The following is a 16979-nucleotide window of genomic DNA, read 5'->3' on the forward strand; positions in this document are numbered from 1 at the left end:
TCTCAGGCACCCTGAGGCCCCGTGTCTGTCCTTGGGGAGCAGCCGTCCACGTGTGGAGCCTGGCTGGGTCCAGGCTGGGGCTCAGACCTGCCAGCTCTGATCGTGGCTTCTGCCCTCACCAGCTGTGTGGCATGGGGCAAGTTGCATAACCTCTCTGGTTCAGTTGCTTATCTAAAAGTTGGAGCAGTGGTGATGCCTGCTGGGATCAGAGAAGACAAAGTAGCACAGCCCCTAGGACGCTGCCGGGCGTGGTACCACATCTACCAGTGGTGCTTCTCTTGTCCTGGCCATTGGGAGCCCTCTCCAGCCCTGCCATGTGCCACATCCTCCGAGGACCAGAGCATTGTCCCGCCTCCTGCCCAGCCCTGCAGCAGATGATGCATCTCACAAGACCCCCAGGAGGAGCAGGCACGGGTGCAGCCCGAGGGGTGCACCCCAGGGGCCTGGCCGGCTCTGCCCATGAAGGCCTGCAGGCTCCCCACCGCCAGGGCTCTGCATCTCCTGCTTAGAGCTTGGACACTGGACTCAGTGCCCCCTCCCTCACATAACCAGAAGCTTCTGTGTTCTGCACTTTCTGCACAGACGACTCTTCCACAAAGGTGGACATGAAGGAGTCCTACGAGACGGAAGCCAGCACTTTGTGAGTACCCCGCCCTGGTGGTGCCAGTATGGCTGCCTGGCTCCACCCTCCTCGTCGGTATCCCTCCCCCACCCCCGCCCCCTTCAGGAGCCTTCCAGTGAGTGGGCTCCCCAGGGTCACACCAGTGACATCATCACTCCACTGAGACCCTGCTAGGCTGAGGGCCCCTTCTGGGTCCTTCCCTGCACGTGTCTTTCTCTGTCCGGCCCGAGCCCTTCCCTCCATGACAGGCCCCCTCCTCCTCTCAGACCCTGGCCCTAACTGGGCCCCCATGGGGGATCGAGGGTGCAGGCACGGGGCAGGGCTGGGGGGCCGCCCACCCACGGCTCGGCTCGCGTCCTTGCAGCTCCTTCCCCGAGTGTGCGCATGCAGGCGGCGTGTCGCCCTTGTCCTTCTGCACGCAGACGGCGCCCCACGCCAAGACGGTCAGTGAGAGCGAGCTGAGCGCCACGGCCGCCGAGCTGCTGCAGGACTACATGCTCACGGTACGCTGCCCGCTGCCGCCGCCGTCAGGAGACCCCGGCCCCAGAGAGCCCACGTGCTCTAGCAGGCCTGTGCTGGGGCCGGCGGCGCCTTGGGGTTAGAATCTCCTTGCGGGGTTGGGGCAGGGCCGGGGAGGGGAGGGGAGGGTGAAGGCGTGCCTCTCTGTGGGTGGGGCTGGGGGTGAGCGTGGGCGCCTTGCTTGCAACTGGGCCTCACTGCCTTTCCCACCAGGTCAGTCTTTGGGGAGGGCGTGAGTTGGCCAAGGCCTGAGCATGGGGGCTGCTCTGGCCTCCGGGGCTGGACCACAGGCCTGTCCCTGGGTCTCTGGTGGTGGACGGTAGCGGAGGACCGGGTCACTCCCTGGAAGGGCCAGATGGGCCTTGTCATCACTCAGCAGATTCTTTTACCCCCATCCCCCGACCTCACGTGACGTTCTCATTAGAAACTCGGTCAGCTGGCTGAGCATCACTGTGGGCTCCAGGGCGCTGGTCGCTGCCCCCCGGCAGTGGTGTGCAGACGCGCCCTCTGCCTGCTTGCGGGCAGCCTGGTCAGCCACGCCTGCAGCTTAGGGCGGACGGTGCGGGCTCCTCTCTCCCCTGCCGGCCGGAGCCGTGGAGCTGCAGGCCCTCTGGGGTCATGTGGGGTGTGGGCAGGGGGGCGGCAGCGCCGGTCACCACCCCGCCCCGGGCCCGGCTCTCTCGGCAGCTGCGCACCAAGCTGTCGTCGCAGGAGATCCAGCAGTTCGCAGCGCTGCTGCATGAGTACCGCGACGGAGCCTCGGTGCACGAGTTCTGCATCAACCTGCGGCAGCTCTACGGGGACAGCCGCAAGTTCCTGCTGCTTGGTGAGCGCGCGACGGACAGGGGCGCCGTTAGGAATGGGGCCAGCCAGCGACGCCTGAGTGATGCGGCTGGGAGGGGCCTGTCCCAGTGACGGGTGGGGACCTTCCCCCGGGGAAGCGGGAGGGGCCCCACGGGAGCCAGACTGAGGATGAGGTGGGCGCCGCGCTGCCTGGCGAGGGCCGGGGGAGGCTCTGCAAGGAGGTGGCGCTTGTGCAGGTTTGGGAGGCGGGGCAGGTGCTTGCTGGGCGGGGGAGTGAAGACGCCATTCCCGGTGAAGGGCAGCCTTAGCCGAGGCCCGAGAGCTTAGCACGCGGAGTCAGCACGGCGGGCGGGTGCTCAGGGCCTGCCACGGACAGGGCCCTGGATGGTTGCCCAGGCTTGCGAGGCCGGTAGCGCCTCTGCTTTCCCCATGCTGACCCCGGAGAACACGGCTGGTTGACGGTGGCTGGTGGAGGCTCCTGGGTCCTGGGCTCTGCCCCCAACGGTCCGATGAGGGCGCACTGCTCATGGGGGTGAAGGGCTGGAGGTGGACCTGCTGCATCCAGTCCGAGCTCTTGCTGACCCCACTGCCCCCTGGAGTCAGTCGCCACCCGACGCTGGGGTCCACAGCCCCTGTTCGTACTGTCCTCACATAGGAGGGGGTCTCTGTCCAGGAAGTGGGTGGTCAGCCGGGCGGCGAGAGCACAGCTGGGCGGCGGGGCCCAGTGCTCGGAGCCCTGCGTCAGCCTCCCCTCCCCTCCGCTCTCTCCTCTCCTCTCCTCCGTCTGGAAACCTGTGCAGTGGGGCTTCTGTGAGGACTGAGGGGAGTGACGCGAGGGTGTGGCTCCCGGCCCACGCCTGCCCCGCTGCAGAGGCAGGGCAGGGCCAGACGCAGGCGGGTGGTGGGGTGGCCCCCCCGGGCTGTGGGCTTTTGTGCGGGAGCCGCAGGGTCAGGTGTGCCATGTGTGTGCAGGTCTGCGGCCCTTCATCCCCGAGAAGGACAGCCAGCACTTCGAGAACTTCCTGGAGACCATCGGGGTGAAGGATGGCCGCGGGATCATCACCGACAGCTTCGGCAGGTACCGCCGGGCCATGAGCTCCACCTCCACCTCCACCTCCAACGGGAACAGGGCCGCGGGCAGCTCTGACGACCAGTCCGCGCCCTCGGAGGGGGACGAGTGGGACCGCATGATCTCGGACATCAGCAACGACATCGAGGCGCTGGGCTGCAGCATGGACCAGGACTCGGCCTGATGGCGCCGGGACCCCGCCAGCCGCCCTCCCCGCGTGGGGCCCCGGGCGCAGGTGGCTCTACTGTGAAGGAGGCACCCTGGTGCTGGGGCGGAAGGCCGCACTGCGCCCCCCTGCATGCCACCCTGCCTCGGGAGGGGGTCTTGTCAGCCAGACCCCGGACAGCTGTCATTTTGCACATGACGTTTCTATTGAAACTCTCAGAGACCTTAAAAGAAGTTTACCGCAATGTGAATAATTTATCTCTGCTTGCTAGCGTGTTCCTGCTCCAGTGGGGTAGGAGCCGGGGTGTGCGCTCTGGCCTCTGTCTCAGACCCGCATGCCCAGGCTGGGCACAGCGGGCTGGGCGCTCATGCCCGCTGCCTAAAGGGAGGGCTCGATTTGGGGTTGTGGACACAGGGCAGAGAGCAGGTGTCCTAAGCACATGTGGACGTGAACATCAGGCCCCTGCTGGCGGGACCTGGGCACTGGGCTGTCTGAGGGGCGCTGGCTGTCCTCCTCCCTCCCCCAAGCCCCAGTCCCCGGCTCTCATCCACAGTCATAGTGGTCTCCATAGCAGACCTGCACACCACCGCTTCGCTGGAAGCGCCGTCCCCACCCTGAGAGTGCGTCGTCTTGGAGCCCAGAGTCACCGGTCGTCAGGAAGGCCAGTGGGGGCACTGTGCCTGCCCCTTCAAGTCCCTTTGCCTCGTTGCCCCCTGGGCCCAGCCCCTCCTGTGCCCTTAGGACATGGGGAGGCAGTGGTGGTGACCCCAGGGCAGGGCCGTCGGGTTGCAGGCTGGGGCCTGGGCACTGCTGTGTGGGCGCGGGAGGGCCCAGCTCCAGGACTGCTTCCTCGCCCGCAAGACGCCTGCGCGTTGCTGCGAGGCCCCTGACCGCGTGTGCGGGAAGCACCAGGCTCAGCAGGGTGGGTACTTAAACCCGCAGGAGGGAGGGCAGGGCCGTGGGCTCGCGGTGAGGTCGTGAGGGGACCAGGCAGGGGTCTGCAGCCCGCTAGGCTCCCCCTCTTCTGAGGGGCGGGGCAGCATGGGAGGAGGGGTCTCACACTTGGCTCTGGCCCTGGCTCTCCTGGAGCTGGTTGTGGGCCTGGGTTGGGCAAAGCTAAGGGAGACCGTTGGTAGGTGTTGTCTCTAGGCATGTGTGCAAATCGACCTGCCCTGGAAGCATCTGGAACAGTTAAAGATAGCCACCTAGTCAGGGGCCGGCACCTCCACAGCCCCCGCTGGGCTTGCGCGCGGAGGGGACCTGGTGTCCCAGGAGTGTCCTGTGGCCAGCCAGGAACTGCTCTTCCTCTCTGGGGGCTCCACCCACACATGGCCTCCCACTTGGTGGTCTCCCTCTTCTGTCCTGGAGTGTGGCTCCCACCCTGCAGATCCCTGGCCTTTGTAGGAGAGAGGAGAGGACACGGGGAGGACGGTGACTCCTAGAGCTGGGCCGTGGTGAGGGGCCAGGAACTCTGGGGCATGAACTGCTGAGTCCCTGAGCAAACGCTGCCTTCCTGCAGCTGCTGCGGCTCAGGGCCCCTGCAGAAAACTCTGAGCCCCTGCGTCTGGGGAGTTCCTTCTGGAAACTGCAGTCCCCAGGCCCACACCTGGGGCCGCAGCCAGGTGACCGGACTGCCCGCAATCTCTGGGCAAGTTGGGCGCCCTGGGACGTGGGGGAGGGACCACCACCCTCTGGGACTTGGGGGAAGGACCGCCACCCTCCTTGGGGCCTGCGTGGCTTCAGGAAGCATCTTCACGCTTCCTCCAACCCGTTGAGCCAGAGCCTGCGCTGGGGGAGCCTTTGGAGGAGCAGAGGCGGTGAGGGGACACCGGTTTATTGAGCAGCAGAGCTTGGGGGCAGGGGTGGAGCCAGGTCTCTGGTCAGCAGCTACATTGTCAGCTCCTGCAGGAAGCGCACAAAGAGAGGGTCACGTTGTGTGAGGCCACAGCGGAGACGGCAGCAAGGCGCCTGCGAAGGGGCCGGCCACTCACCATGATGGCGTTGACGATATCGCTCTGGTTGTCCCTCAGGGCCCGCACGGCCTTGGCCCTTGACACGTTGGCCTGCGCCATCACTAGCTCTATGTCCCGAAGCTCCAGCCCCGTCTCGTCCACCTGGAGCGGGGCAAGCAGGGAGGTGCTGTAGCGGTCCCCTCCCCCGGGAAGAGGCCCCCAGCAAAGCTGCCCCCTCGCGGGGCTGGGCCCTGTGCCCCTGGGCCTCACCTCCTCGTCGTCGTCCTCTTCCTCCTCCTTGCACTCTGGTCTCACCCTCGGCCCCGGCGCTGACTCGGGGACCAGGGCGGAGGGCTCCGAGGGTACCTTGAACTTCTCAGCCGCAGCTCTGTGCACCTGCTGGGATAGGTCCTCGATCTGCAGCACAGAGCACAGCTGTCAGCCGAGCCCACGCCCCCAGCCCCCGCCCCGCGCCCACGGCCGGCCGGGTGGACCTTGGCCTCGCCGAAGACCACGTAGGTGTCCGAGGCCGGGCTCTTGAAGACGTCAGGTTTGGCGATGACAAAGAGGATGTTCTTGGACTTCTGGATGGTGATCCTGGTGACCCCCTGGATCTGTCGTAAGCCCAGCTTGGACATCGCCTGGGGGCACAGCGGTCTCAGGCCCGGGCAGCAGCCCCAGAGGTCCCCGGTGGGGGCTGGGGGAGGGGGAGGCGGCGCACTGCCAGGATCACGAGGGCTCTGCCACCGACTCCCGGGGACCCTCTGTGGACCCCCCCAGCTGGCCCCCCGTGTGTACAAGAGGGCATTGGCCCCGGGCTGAGAGGCCACGTCAGTTGACAGCCCAGGCCCAGTTACTTGCACGAGGTGTCCCATTACTGCCTTTACCCAACGAACCCCTGCCAATGGACTTCATCGGCCGTGGGGTGCGAAGGGGTCCCCTTAACGCAGCCAGCCCCAGTCCTGGGTGCTTGGGTTGCTGGCCAGCCTGGTCCCTCCCGGGGTCCCAGCAGGGCCCCAGCCCACCTTTCGGGCCTTCTTCTCACTGCGGCTCTGCTTGACTTTGGTGACGGTCTCCTCGCTCCCGCCGCCTGCCGGGGCCTGAGGAACAGAGGGGTCTGAGCACCCGAGGGTGGGGCGTGGAGCCCTCCCAGGGCTGTACGTGCCCCCGCGGTTGGGCACCTGGGCTGGGCACTGCGCGGTCCGTGGTCCCGAGAGGTCCTGTTCCTCCAGCTCGGCTGACGACTCCCCGTGGCTGTCCGAGTGCTGGCCGGAGCCCGGAGCCTGCGGCGAGTCTGAGGACAGGGCAGGTGTGAGGGTGGCCTCCGCCTCTGGACAGGGGCCTGGGGGCGAGCAGCGCTGGCTCTGCACCAGGGGCTGGCGTCCCCGCCCCGTGCAGCCCCCAGCTCAGGACACTGCTCCAGCCTGGATCCCCCTCACCTTCTTCCAAACTGTCCTGGTCATCCTGCTGCTTGGCGGCTGGGAGCCCTCGAGGTCCGGCTGGGCTCCGGAGCCCAGAGCCAGGAGGCACTTGGCAGGGGGGCGAGATCCTCGAGGCCAGGTCTTTGGCATGGGTAGCCCCCTTGGGGGCCGCCTTGGGGCTGAGGAGTGGGGAGTGGGGCGGGAGGCTGGCCTGCCCGGCCCCGGGGGGATTCTTGGTCCCTGAGAGGGCAGCCACCGCCCGCTGGGCTCTTGCCCGTGGTGGTGGGAGTCCCAGAGAGCCCAGGGGCTCCGCGCCCTCCCCCAGGTCTTCCCCGGGGACCTGGCAAGGGCAGGGGGCAGGGGGTGCCGCGGGGGGTGGAACTGTCTGCATGAGGACACCAGGAGCGGAGGACTCAGCGCCCTGGATGCTGGCTTGGGGTGCACCGGGCAGGCCCCCTAGGGCGCTTTGTGGAGGCTGCGGCGGGGAGGAGCTGAGGACTCCCAGGGCTGCCCGGGCCTGCTGTCCGCTGTGCAGGCCCCTCACGGGCTCTGGCTGCCTTGAGGGCAGTGGAAGTGCCAGGGCAGGATCTTTGGGACAGCTCCCTCCCAGCCTGGGTACAGCCCCTGATGGAGACCCTGGGCAGGAGCCCAGCCCGGCCTCTGCGGCCACAGCCACGGGAAGCCTGGGCCCCAGGGCGGCCCTTCCCTCCTCCACTGGGCTTGGGGGCCCCACCTGGCCAACCTCCAGGCTGGCAGCAGGACATGGCTCTGGGCTGCAGACGACTGCCTTTAGAACTCCACGCTCCTGGTTCTCAGCCCCCGGGGCCTCCTTTAGGGGCGAGCTGGGCTCAGCTCCATCACCCCCATGCCCACGGGCATCAGGACAGGCTCCCTGCTCAGGTGCCAAAAGGCCCTTGGCTACTTCCTCCCTACTGGAGTCAGGCTCTGGGGGACCTGGGGCCTCTGTGGCAGGCTCAGGTGTGTCTGGGGCCTCCGTGGCAGGCTCAGGTATGTCTGGGGCCTCCGTGGCAGGCTCAGGTGTGTCTGGGGCCTCCGTGGCAGGCTCAGGTGTGTCTGGGGCCTCCGTGGCAGGCTCAGGTGTTTCTGGGGCCTCCGTGGCAGGCTCAGGTGTGTCTGGGGCCTCCGTGGCAGGCTCAGGTGTGCCTGGGGCCTCCGTGGCAGGCTCAGGTGTGCCTGGGGCCTCCGTGGCAGGCTCAGGTGTGTCTGGGGCCTCCGTGGCAGGCTCAGGTGTGCCTGGGGCCTCCGTGGCAGGCTTGGAAGGGCATGCATCTCCGTCCAAGGGTATCCGAGCATCTGCAGCTGGCTCCAGACCACCCAGATGGATCTGATCCAAGGCCAGAGAGTCTGATCCTCCAGTGTGGTCTGGGTCCCTTTTCTCAGGCGCTGGCCTCAGTTCCAAAGTCTTGCCTCCTTTCTGTTGGGCTGTGGTGGCCATGGGCTCTGTCCCTAGGGTGTAGCCTGTGTCAACCTGCAAGGCCTGAGGGCTGGCCTTGGAGGCAGATCCCTGGCCAGAGGGGAGGCCTGCATCCTGCAGGGGCAAGGATGCCGTCAGGTCCACTTCTTCCGACTGGGGTTCAGGGCTGGCCTCGGAGGCCAATTCCTGGCCCGAAGGAAGGCCTGCATCCTGCAGGGGTGGGGATGCTGTCAGGTCCACTTCTTCTGGCTGAGGCTCAGGGCTGGCCTCAGAGGCAGATCTCTGGTCAGAGGGGAGGCCTGCATCCTGCAGGGACAAGGATGCCGTCAGGTCCACTTCTTCCGACTGGGGTTCAGGGCTGGCCTCAGAGGCCAATTCCTGGCCCGAATGAAGGCCTGCATCCTGCAGGGGTGGGGATGCAGTCAAGTCCACTTCTTCCGACTGGGGCTCAGGGCTGGGTTCGGAGGCAGATCCCTGGACCGAGGGGAGGCCTGCATCCTGCAGGGACGGGAATGCTGTCAGGTCCACTTCTTCCGGCTGGGGCTCAGGGCTGGCCTTGGAGGAAGATCTCTGGACCAAAGGGAGGTCTGCATCCTGCAGGGGCTGGAATGCTGTCAGGTCCACTTCTTCTGGCTGGGGCTCAGGGCTGGGTTCGGAGGCAGATCCCTGGACTGAGGGGAGGCCTGCATCCTGCAGGGGCAAGGATGCTGTCAGGTCCACTTCTTCCAACTGGGGTTCAGGGCTGGTCTCAGAGGCCAATTCCTGGCCCGAAGGAAGGCCTGCATCTTGCAGGGGCGGGGATGCAGTCAGGCCCACTTCTTCCGACTGGGGCTCAGGGCTGGCCTCGGAGGCAGATCCCTGGACCAAAGAGAGGCCTGCATCCTGCAGACACAAGGATGCCGTCAGGTCCACTTCTTCCAGCTGGGGCTCAGGGCCGGCCTCAGAGGCAGATCCCTGGTCAGAGGGGAGGCCTGCATCCTGCAGGGACAAGGATGCCATCAGGTCCACTTCCTCCGGCTGGGGCTCAGGGCTGGTCTTGGAGGCAGATCCCTGGCCAGAGGGGAGGCCTGCATCCTGCAGGGGGAGGGATGCCATCAGGTCCACTTCTTCCAACTGGGGCTCAGGGCTGGCCTCGGAGGCAGATCCCTGGACCAAAGAGAGGCCTGCATCCTGCAGGGGGAGGGATGCCATCAGGTCCACTTCTTCCGGCTGGGGCTCAGGGCCGGCCTCAGAGGCAGATCCCTGGACTGAGGGAAGGCCTGCGTCCTGCAGGGGCAAGGATGCCGTCAGGACCACTTCTCCTGGCTGGGGCTCAGGGCTGGCCTCAGAGGCAGATCCCTGGACCAAAGAGAGGCCTGCATCCTGCAGGGGGAGGGATGCCATCAGGTCCACTTCTTCCGGCTGGGGCTCAGGGCCGGCCTCAGAGGCAGATCCCTGGCCAGAGGGAAGGCCTGCATCCTGCAGGGGCAAGGATGCCGTCAGGTCCACTTCTTCCGGCTGGGGCTCAGGGCCGGCCTCAGAGGCAGATCCCTGGCCAGAGGGAAGGCCTGCATCCTGCAGGGGCAAGGATGCCGTCAGGTCCACTTCTTCCGGCTGGGGCTCAGGGCCGGCCTCAGAGGCAGATCCCTGGCCAGAGGGAAGGCCTGCATCCTGCAGGGGCAAGGATGCCGTCAGGTCCAGTTCTTCCGGCTGGGGCTCAGGGCCGGCCTCAGAGGCAGATCCCTGGCCAGAGGGAAGGCCTGCGTCCTGCAGGGGCAAGGATGCCGTCAGGTCCAGTTCTTCCGGCTGGGGCTCAGGGCCGGCCTCAGAGGCAGATCCCTGGCCAGAGGGAAGGCCTGCGTCCTGCAGGGGCAAGGATGCCGTCAGGTCCACTTCTCCTGGCTGGGGCTCAGGGCTGGCCTCAGAGGCAGATCCCTGGACCAAAGAGAGGCCTGCATCCTGCAGGGGGAGGGATGCCATCAGGTCCACTTCTTCCGGCTGGGGCTCAGGGCCGGCCTCAGAGGCAGATCCCTGGACTGAGGGAAGGCCTGCATCCTGCAGGGGCAAGGATGCCGTCAGGTCCACTTCTTCCGGCTGGGGCTCAGGGCTGGCCTCAGAGGCAGATCCCTGGACCAAAGAGACGCCTGCATCCTGCAGGGACAAGGATGCCATCAGGTCCACTTCTTCTGGTTGGGTCTCAGGGCTGTCCTGGGGGGAAGATCCCTGGCCAGAAGGGAGGCCTGCATCCTGCAGGGGCAGGGATGCCATCAGGTCCACTTCTTCCATTTGGGTCTCAGGGCTGTCCTGGGGGGCAGATCCCTGGACTGAGAGAAGGCCTGCATCCTGCAGGGGCAAGGATGCCGTCAGGTCTACTTCTTCCGGCTGGGGCTCAGGGCCAGCCTCGGGGGCAGATCCCTGGACTGAGGGGAGGCCTGCATCCTGCAGGGGCAAGGATGCCGTCAGGTCCACTTCTTCCGGCTGGTGCTCAGGGCCGGTCTCGGGGGCAGATCCCTGGCCAGAGGGAAGGCCTGCATCCTGCAGGGGCAAGGATGCCATCAGGTCCACTTCTTCCGGCTGGGTCTCAGGGCCGGCCTCGGGGGCAGATCCCTGGCCAGAGGGGAGGCCTGCATCCTGCAGTGGCAAGGATGCCGTCAGGTCCAGTTCTTCCGGCTGGGGCTCAGGGCTGGTCTCGGGGGCAGATCCCTGGCCAGAGGGGAGGCCTGCATCCTGCAGTGGCAAGGATGCCGTCAGGTCCAGTTCTTCCGGCTGGGGCTCAGGGCTGGCCTCGGGGGCAGATCCTTGGCCAGAGGGAAGGCCTGCATCCTGCAGGGGCAAGGATGCTGTCAGGTCCACTTCTGGCTGGGGCTCAGGGCTGGCCTGGGGCTCAGATCCCTGGCCATAGGGGAGGCCTGCATCCTGCAGTGGCAAAGATGCTGTCAGGTCCACTTCTGGCTGGGGCTCAGGGCTGGCCTGGGGCTCAGATCCCTGGCCATAGGGGAGGCCTGCATCCTGCAGGGGCAAGGATGCCGTTAGGTTCACTTCTTCTGGCTGGGGCTCAGGGCTGGCCTGGGGCTCAGATCCCTGGCCAGTGGGGAGGCCTGCATCCTGCAGGGGCAGGAATACTGTCGGTCCCACTTCTCCTGGCTGGGGCTCAGGGCTGCCTGCAGCGGCAAACCCCTGGCCTGTTTCTTCCTTCAGGTTCTGCAGAGAGTCGAGGCCCGCCTCTCCCTTCGAAGTGGGGGGCTCTAAGCCTAAGGCAGCGCCGTCTCCCTCCTCCAGGGACTGAGGTGTGATTGTGGCAACAGGTGCTGGTCCCATGGTGGAGCCTGCCTCTGCTGCCCAGGCCCGCGGGGTCACCGCAGTGAGGCCTGGGGCTTTCTGTGGGACGTGAGGGGCCATAGCAGCAGCGGACACCTGGCCTGGAGCGGGGCCCACCCCCGTTATATCAGAGATGGGTTCCTGGCTCTTGGCAGCCCGGCCAACGTCTCCCTCGGACACCCCAAGAGTGGGCTCGGGGCCCCAGGAGGCGGCCTCACCAGGGCTGTCCTGGAGCAGGGTGGTGGGCTGTGCGTGGGGCTCCCCGCTGTACAGTCTCTCATCGTCACCCCCCGCGTAGGAGGCCGAGTCAGGGTCAGAGGAGGCGGCCGAGGTGTCATCTCGGAAGGCGAAGGCCTCGTCCATGCCCTCAGTGATGGACAGGTCGGACAGCGACTGCAGCGAGGACGCAAACGTGCTGTCGTCCTCGCCCTGCCCGGCCAGGTCCCTGCTGGGGCTGGGAGCCTCCTCCTCGCCCTCCTCCGCCTGCTCCTCCTGTTCTTCCTCGGCGGGCAGCGGGGTCACCTCGACAGCCTCCACCTGGAAGATTAGGCTGCCCTGGAAGGGCAGGAGGGAAGCAGGGATCATCGGGTCGTTGGCCAGGAAGTCCAGCTCGAAGAAGTGGCCCTCCTGGCCCCAGGAAGAGCTGCTGTCTGCCGAGAGGCTGGACTCTGGGGACGAGGTGTCCGGGGTCCCGGCAGGGGGCAGCTCCCTCTCATCGGCCACAGACCCAGGTGGGGAGAAGCCCCAGCCTGAGGGCACATCCAGCCCTTCAGCCGGGGCCTGCAGGCTCACGGAGCAGGATGGAGACGAGGCCCAGCTGTCCCCGTCCGCCGTGATGTAGGAGCCCGAGGGCGAGGCTGGCGGCGAGTTCCCCAGCTCAGCCTGGGCATCCTGGGCCTCCTTGTGGGGCCCGGGGCCAGGGAGCAGGGTGGAGGCTGTCTCGGTCGGGGTGGAGGGAGGGGTGAAGTAGGAATCGGAGTCGGGGGCAGGGAAAGGCACAGGAGGGTCACCCTGAGAACACAACTCGGGGGGTGGGTTCAGACTGGCGTGCCCACCCTCCCAGTCCCTGAGCTCTGGCAGGGTTGCCCTGGGCAGAGGGGATGCCCGGCACGTCTCCTCGCCCATCACAATCCGGGGCTCCAGGGAGGCTGGGAGAGGACTTTCAGCAGGCCGAACCTCGGGGGGCCCTGGGCTGGGGTCGCCCTCTGCCTGGACTGCCCAGGCCGAGGGGGCGCGTCCCGGCCCTGCATCCCAGCTGGCTCCGTCAGGCGGGGGCCGGGCACCCGGCTTGCTGGGCAGGAACGTGAGAGCTAGGGCACTGGGCTTAGGGGTCAGGACACAGTGCTCCAGCTGGTCCCCCCTCGGGGTGGTAGCCGCAGCCGCATCGCAGGACAGATCTGTGGAGAGAGAAGGGCGTGAGAAGGGCAGGCATCTTCCCTGAGAAGCAGCTCCCAGGCTGCAGCCGTCCCTCCCTCAGACGGGAGTTGAGCACAGGCCTGGGGGCCCGTGGGGCTGGGTGTCCGCTGAAAAGAGAGGTCACGAGAGGGAAAGGCGATTGCTGTGCCTGGGGGAGGATTTCCAAGAGTTCTGACCACGGTGAGCAGCTTGAGGTCTGGCTCTTCTCCGAGGTGCTCAGTAAAGATGAGACCAGCTCCCGTCGCCTCAGACACTAGCCTGCTGACTCCTTGCCCGTAATCTGCGCTGCCTCGGCTGGGCTTGCCAGGAGACGCCTGCTTATGACCCCCCAGGTCAGTGGGCCCCCAGGGAGTAGGAGGCCTGCACTCCACTCAGCTCTGGAACATTCCAGATCTCACGCCTGCTGTGAAGTGGGGCTCTTGCTTCTCTGCCTCATCTCTCCCCTTTCCTCGCTGCCCGCACCCGAGGCCGAGCTGTCGGGGTCTCCCTGGGCTCCACCCCACCCCTGTTCCCAGAGCTGCCACGTGCACGAGGGGAAGCAGGGGCCACGGCGTGTGGTCCTCAGGCAGGACGTCCCAGCTCAGCCAGAGGCCGTGCTGGCAGTGGTGCTGGCCCTCCGGGGAAGCAGAGGCGGCCCTGCCCTGCCCTGTGTGCAGCTGTGGGGGCCTGAGAGAGTGTCCAGCTGAGTCTCCACGGTGGCAGCCACCCCGCAGGGCTGGCAGGCCTGGCTCCCTCTGCCAGGGACATCTGTGGGGCGTCCCACGGCAGTGGACAGGGGCTACCAAGCCCTGGCCACATTCTCTGGAGGGTTCCTGTTCTACCGTGCTCACCCAAGACCTCCCACAAGTACAACATCTCCTGTGCCTCAGCTTCCAGTATGCAAAGGGGAGAGTGTCTGCCAGGATTAGAGGGGAGCTTACGCAGGGGCAGCCCCTTCCCAGGCTGCCCGTTGGCTGCAGCAGTGGCAGAACCCGGGCCCTTGGGCCACACTGCTTGGGGTGCTGGCGTGGCCAGGGGGTCCTGAGAAGGGGGTCCTTTGGGTCCATTGGAGTGTGATGAATACCTAACCCCAGGAGGTGGGTGTGGCAGGCAGGGCTGGGTGCTGGAGATCAGGCTCTTGGCACTGAGCCTGGCGTGGTACCCCTGTGCACCGCACTAGACTCCAGGGCCCCAAGGCAGCCAGAGGGTGAAGCTGGGCCAAGGGGGCAGAGGAAGGGAAGCCAAAGGTCAAAGGCTTTTGTGCCTCATTCAAGGTCGCCAAACAGTCCAAGCAGAGCCAGCCCCACAGGACCCAGAGGGAGGCCAGGCCCCTGGACCCAGCCCTGGTTTCATCCCCAGGGGACTTCTCACCCACAGTCAGGTGCCCTTGGCCCTCCCGGAGCCTCACATGGCTGACCTCCTGCCCGGTGGCCATCCCTGGCTGGTTTTCCCAGGCCCAGGCAGATTCCCTCCCATACTTGCTGACTGAGTCTCTCCAAGGATTCGGGCCTGCACTCCAGGGCTACTGCTCTCCAGGCCATGCTCCCCCAGGGCCTCCCACGTTCCAGACCTCAGCCGGCACCTCCAGCTTCCCCAGGCTCCAGCTCCAGCCCTGTTCCTTCCTCCTGAGCCAGGACCAGTCGCCAGCCCTGAGGCGGCTCTCAAGCATCTGGAGGAGCGGGTGCCCGGTGCATCCCCAGTGGCCGGGGTGCAGTTGACAACCCGCAGCCTCCAGTCCAGAGCTGCAGGGGCCGCGAGGCCCCTTGCTCCCCCAGACAATGGGGCGCGGCAGGGGACCCTGGCGGGGAGCACACGGAGCCCTGGACGCTCGAAGGCCTTCAAGTCGCTTCTGGCTCCTGGAGGACATCCCTGCTCCACCCCGCCCTTCCCTGCAGTCCTGAGTGGGGGCCAGAGCTGGGCTAGGATTCCGGTGCCCGGAGGGGCAGGGGACCAAGGAAGGGGACGGAGCGGGGATGGAGAGAGAGAGGGACGGAGAGAGGGCGGGGAGCGGGGAGGAAACGGGGACGGAGATGGTATGGGGACAGGGACGGAGAGAGAGGGGTGGAGAGGGGACGGGGACGACGGGAGGGGTTGGCGGAGACACACGCAGGCGGGAGAGCCCCGCGGCCTCACCTGTGCGGGGCCCTGTTCCGCCCGCCTCCGGCAGCAGCAGCTCGGCGCGGGCAGCTTCCCCCGGCATGGCCTGGCCGTACGCCCGTCCCTCCGTCCCCTGTCTGTCCGTGAGTCCGTCCCGCGGAGCCTGCGCGGCCACCGCCCCTCGGCCGGGGGGTGAAGGGGGTCAGTGGATGACGTCAGCGCCGCCCCGCCCGCCCAGCGCTCTGAGTGAGCGTGCGCGGGCGCGCCAGGCACTGCGGTGCGCCGGGAGCGGAGGGGGTGGGACAGCCTCCTTCCCTCCCCATACCCCACCCCGGCTGCACTCTCCACCCGCGGTCCGCGGCCCCGCCTTTCCCGCAGCATCACCCCTCCGCCCCCACTAACGGGAGCGGGGTTCAGGGCCAGTCGGAGGCCACTGGCCGGGTCGGGAAGAGTCACAGGGTCTCCAGAATTCGGGGTGCGGGGCCGGGGGGGTGTTGGAGGTTCTGGGGGGCCGAGCGCTTTGGGGGAGGCGGCGGCGTAGTACCCTTGCTCGAACTCCCGGCCCCCAGCTACCCAGGCAGGGCTCCCCAGCCTAACCCAACGCCTCCATCCAAGAGGAGAGCTGGCGCCGCAGCTCCTCACTGATTGGCTGGTCCTCGCACGTCGGTCTCCGTGGCAACCGCCTCCCGGCTCCATGGCAACCAGAGCTGGCTGGCGGGAGCGCAGCAGGGAAGGTAGGCCCAGCGGAGCTCCGGGCTGACTGGTCCCCGGGGCTCCCCACGGCTCAGCGCTGTCCCACCCTTCAGCTCTCGGGCAATGGAAAGAAGATGGAGAAACACGCCTTCCTCCATTCTCAGCAACCGCCCCTGCCACACCCCCGAGGACGCAAACCCTCCCCGAGCTTTCCGGAGATGCGCCCTTGCTTCCACGCAGGCCCGCCTGCACTCAGATTCGCCGAGCATCCGCCCTGTGCCAGGCTCCGGGAGACAGATGAACACTGTCACCACCCCAGAGATAGACGAGGGCGGGGGCAGGCAATCAGAGCGGCCATTGTTGCGGAGGGAGTCTCCTCCATCCTCAATCTTCTGTTGGCTCTACCCCAGAGCCCACGGAGCCAGGGGCTGCCTGCTGGGCATCTCCCCGGTGCACCAGGCACCAGACACATCATGTCCCAATCTAAGCCCTGCATCTTGCATCCCTCTCTGTCGCTGGAAATCTGTCCGTCTATCCCACTGGTGGGGGACTCCTCTTCCTCCCTTTCCTCCACACCCATCTTCACCCTCTTGGGTCTTGGAAACATCCAAGAGTTTCTAAGTTGCTCCTTCAGGGAACTCGCTGGCTGTCCAGTGGTTAGGACTCGGCGCTTTCACTGCTGGGTCCCGGGTTCAAGCCCTGGTAGGGGAACTAAGATCCCACAAGCCGCGGCACAGGCGGGGGGGGGGGGGTAGGGCGGGGAAAGTTGCGTCCTCCTACGGCCCCTTTCTCATCGCCTCAGCGGAGTCCTTCCTAAGTCTCACTTCTCTGCCAGCCCCTGTGGCGTGAGCTTGTCTCCCTGCTCCTCCTGACTAAGCCAAGAAAAATGCAGGAAATCAGAGACCACCAAAATTGAACTCTCAAAGATGAAAAGAGGAAGGCGAGCTGGTGAGGGACCCCAGGACTGGAGGAGCAGCCCACCCAACAGAAGGGGACCCAAGCCCGGCATTTCCTAACCCAACCCTCCTCCCCACACACAGCTGCTACCAGGAGGAGGGCCAGTGGACGGGAGTCTGTCACAATTCTAGGGAGTCTGGCAGAACTGGTACGAAGATCAAGGGAAGTCTCCTGATATGGGGTCAAGGGAAGCACATTCCTCCCCACACCGTGCCCTGCCTCACTCAGGCTCCTGCCCCCCCCCAACCAGAGGCTCTGGCGGATGGGGGCACTGGCAAGGGAAACCCCACCACAGCAGGCTTTCAGCCCAGCAAGCAGGGCTTCCTCCCCCAGGAAAACACCCCCTCCCCGACCCAAGGCACAGGATGGTCCAGCCTAGGAAGTGCCTCCCACCCATTCGAGAGCACCAGCAGGGCCCAGCGGCATGAGACCAACACAGTGCAAGAAAGCCCCTGAATGTTATACTGTCCTTAGGTCCACAGGCCGTGAAAGCAGCCCAGGACCTGCATCTTGAACCCAAACAGGATGACTGCCTGCTAAAATTAAAAATTT

General features: G+C 66.6%; 2 protein-coding genes across 4 annotated transcripts in view; one reads left to right on the forward strand and one right to left on the reverse strand.

Moving 5' to 3' along the window:
• The window catches only part of CCM2 (CCM2 scaffold protein), a 58487-nt gene extending 55056 nt beyond the window's left edge, over positions 1-3431 (forward strand). For 2 of the 3 annotated variants that reach the window (XM_070046269.1, XM_070046268.1), the window contains 4 exons: positions 553-640; positions 987-1125; positions 1829-1967; positions 2918-3431. In XM_070046269.1, coding sequence (XP_069902370.1) covers positions 553-640; positions 987-1125; positions 1829-1967; positions 2918-3198 — 647 coding nt within the window. In that variant the 3' untranslated portion in view covers positions 3199-3431. The remainder of the gene's footprint in view (positions 1-552; positions 641-986; positions 1126-1828; positions 1968-2917) is intronic. The other variant, XM_030871257.3, reaches the window with a different exon arrangement.
• NACAD (NAC alpha domain containing) lies at positions 3411-15652 on the reverse strand. Its single transcript, XM_060304889.1, has 8 exons — positions 14814-15652; positions 6572-12682; positions 6314-6426; positions 6158-6232; positions 5627-5773; positions 5403-5549; positions 5172-5294; positions 3411-5082 (listed from the first exon to the last, which is right to left on the reverse strand). Exons 1-8 carry the CDS (start codon positions 14878-14880, stop codon positions 5068-5070), a joined length of 6798 nt encoding a protein of 2265 aa, XP_060160872.1. The 5' UTR covers positions 14881-15652; the 3' UTR covers positions 3411-5067.
• Positions 15653-16979: the final 1327 nt, after the last annotated feature.

Source organism: Globicephala melas, chromosome 9, assembly GCF_963455315.2.
Source record: "Globicephala melas chromosome 9, mGloMel1.2, whole genome shotgun sequence".
Lineage (NCBI taxonomy): Eukaryota > Metazoa > Chordata > Mammalia > Artiodactyla > Delphinidae > Globicephala > Globicephala melas.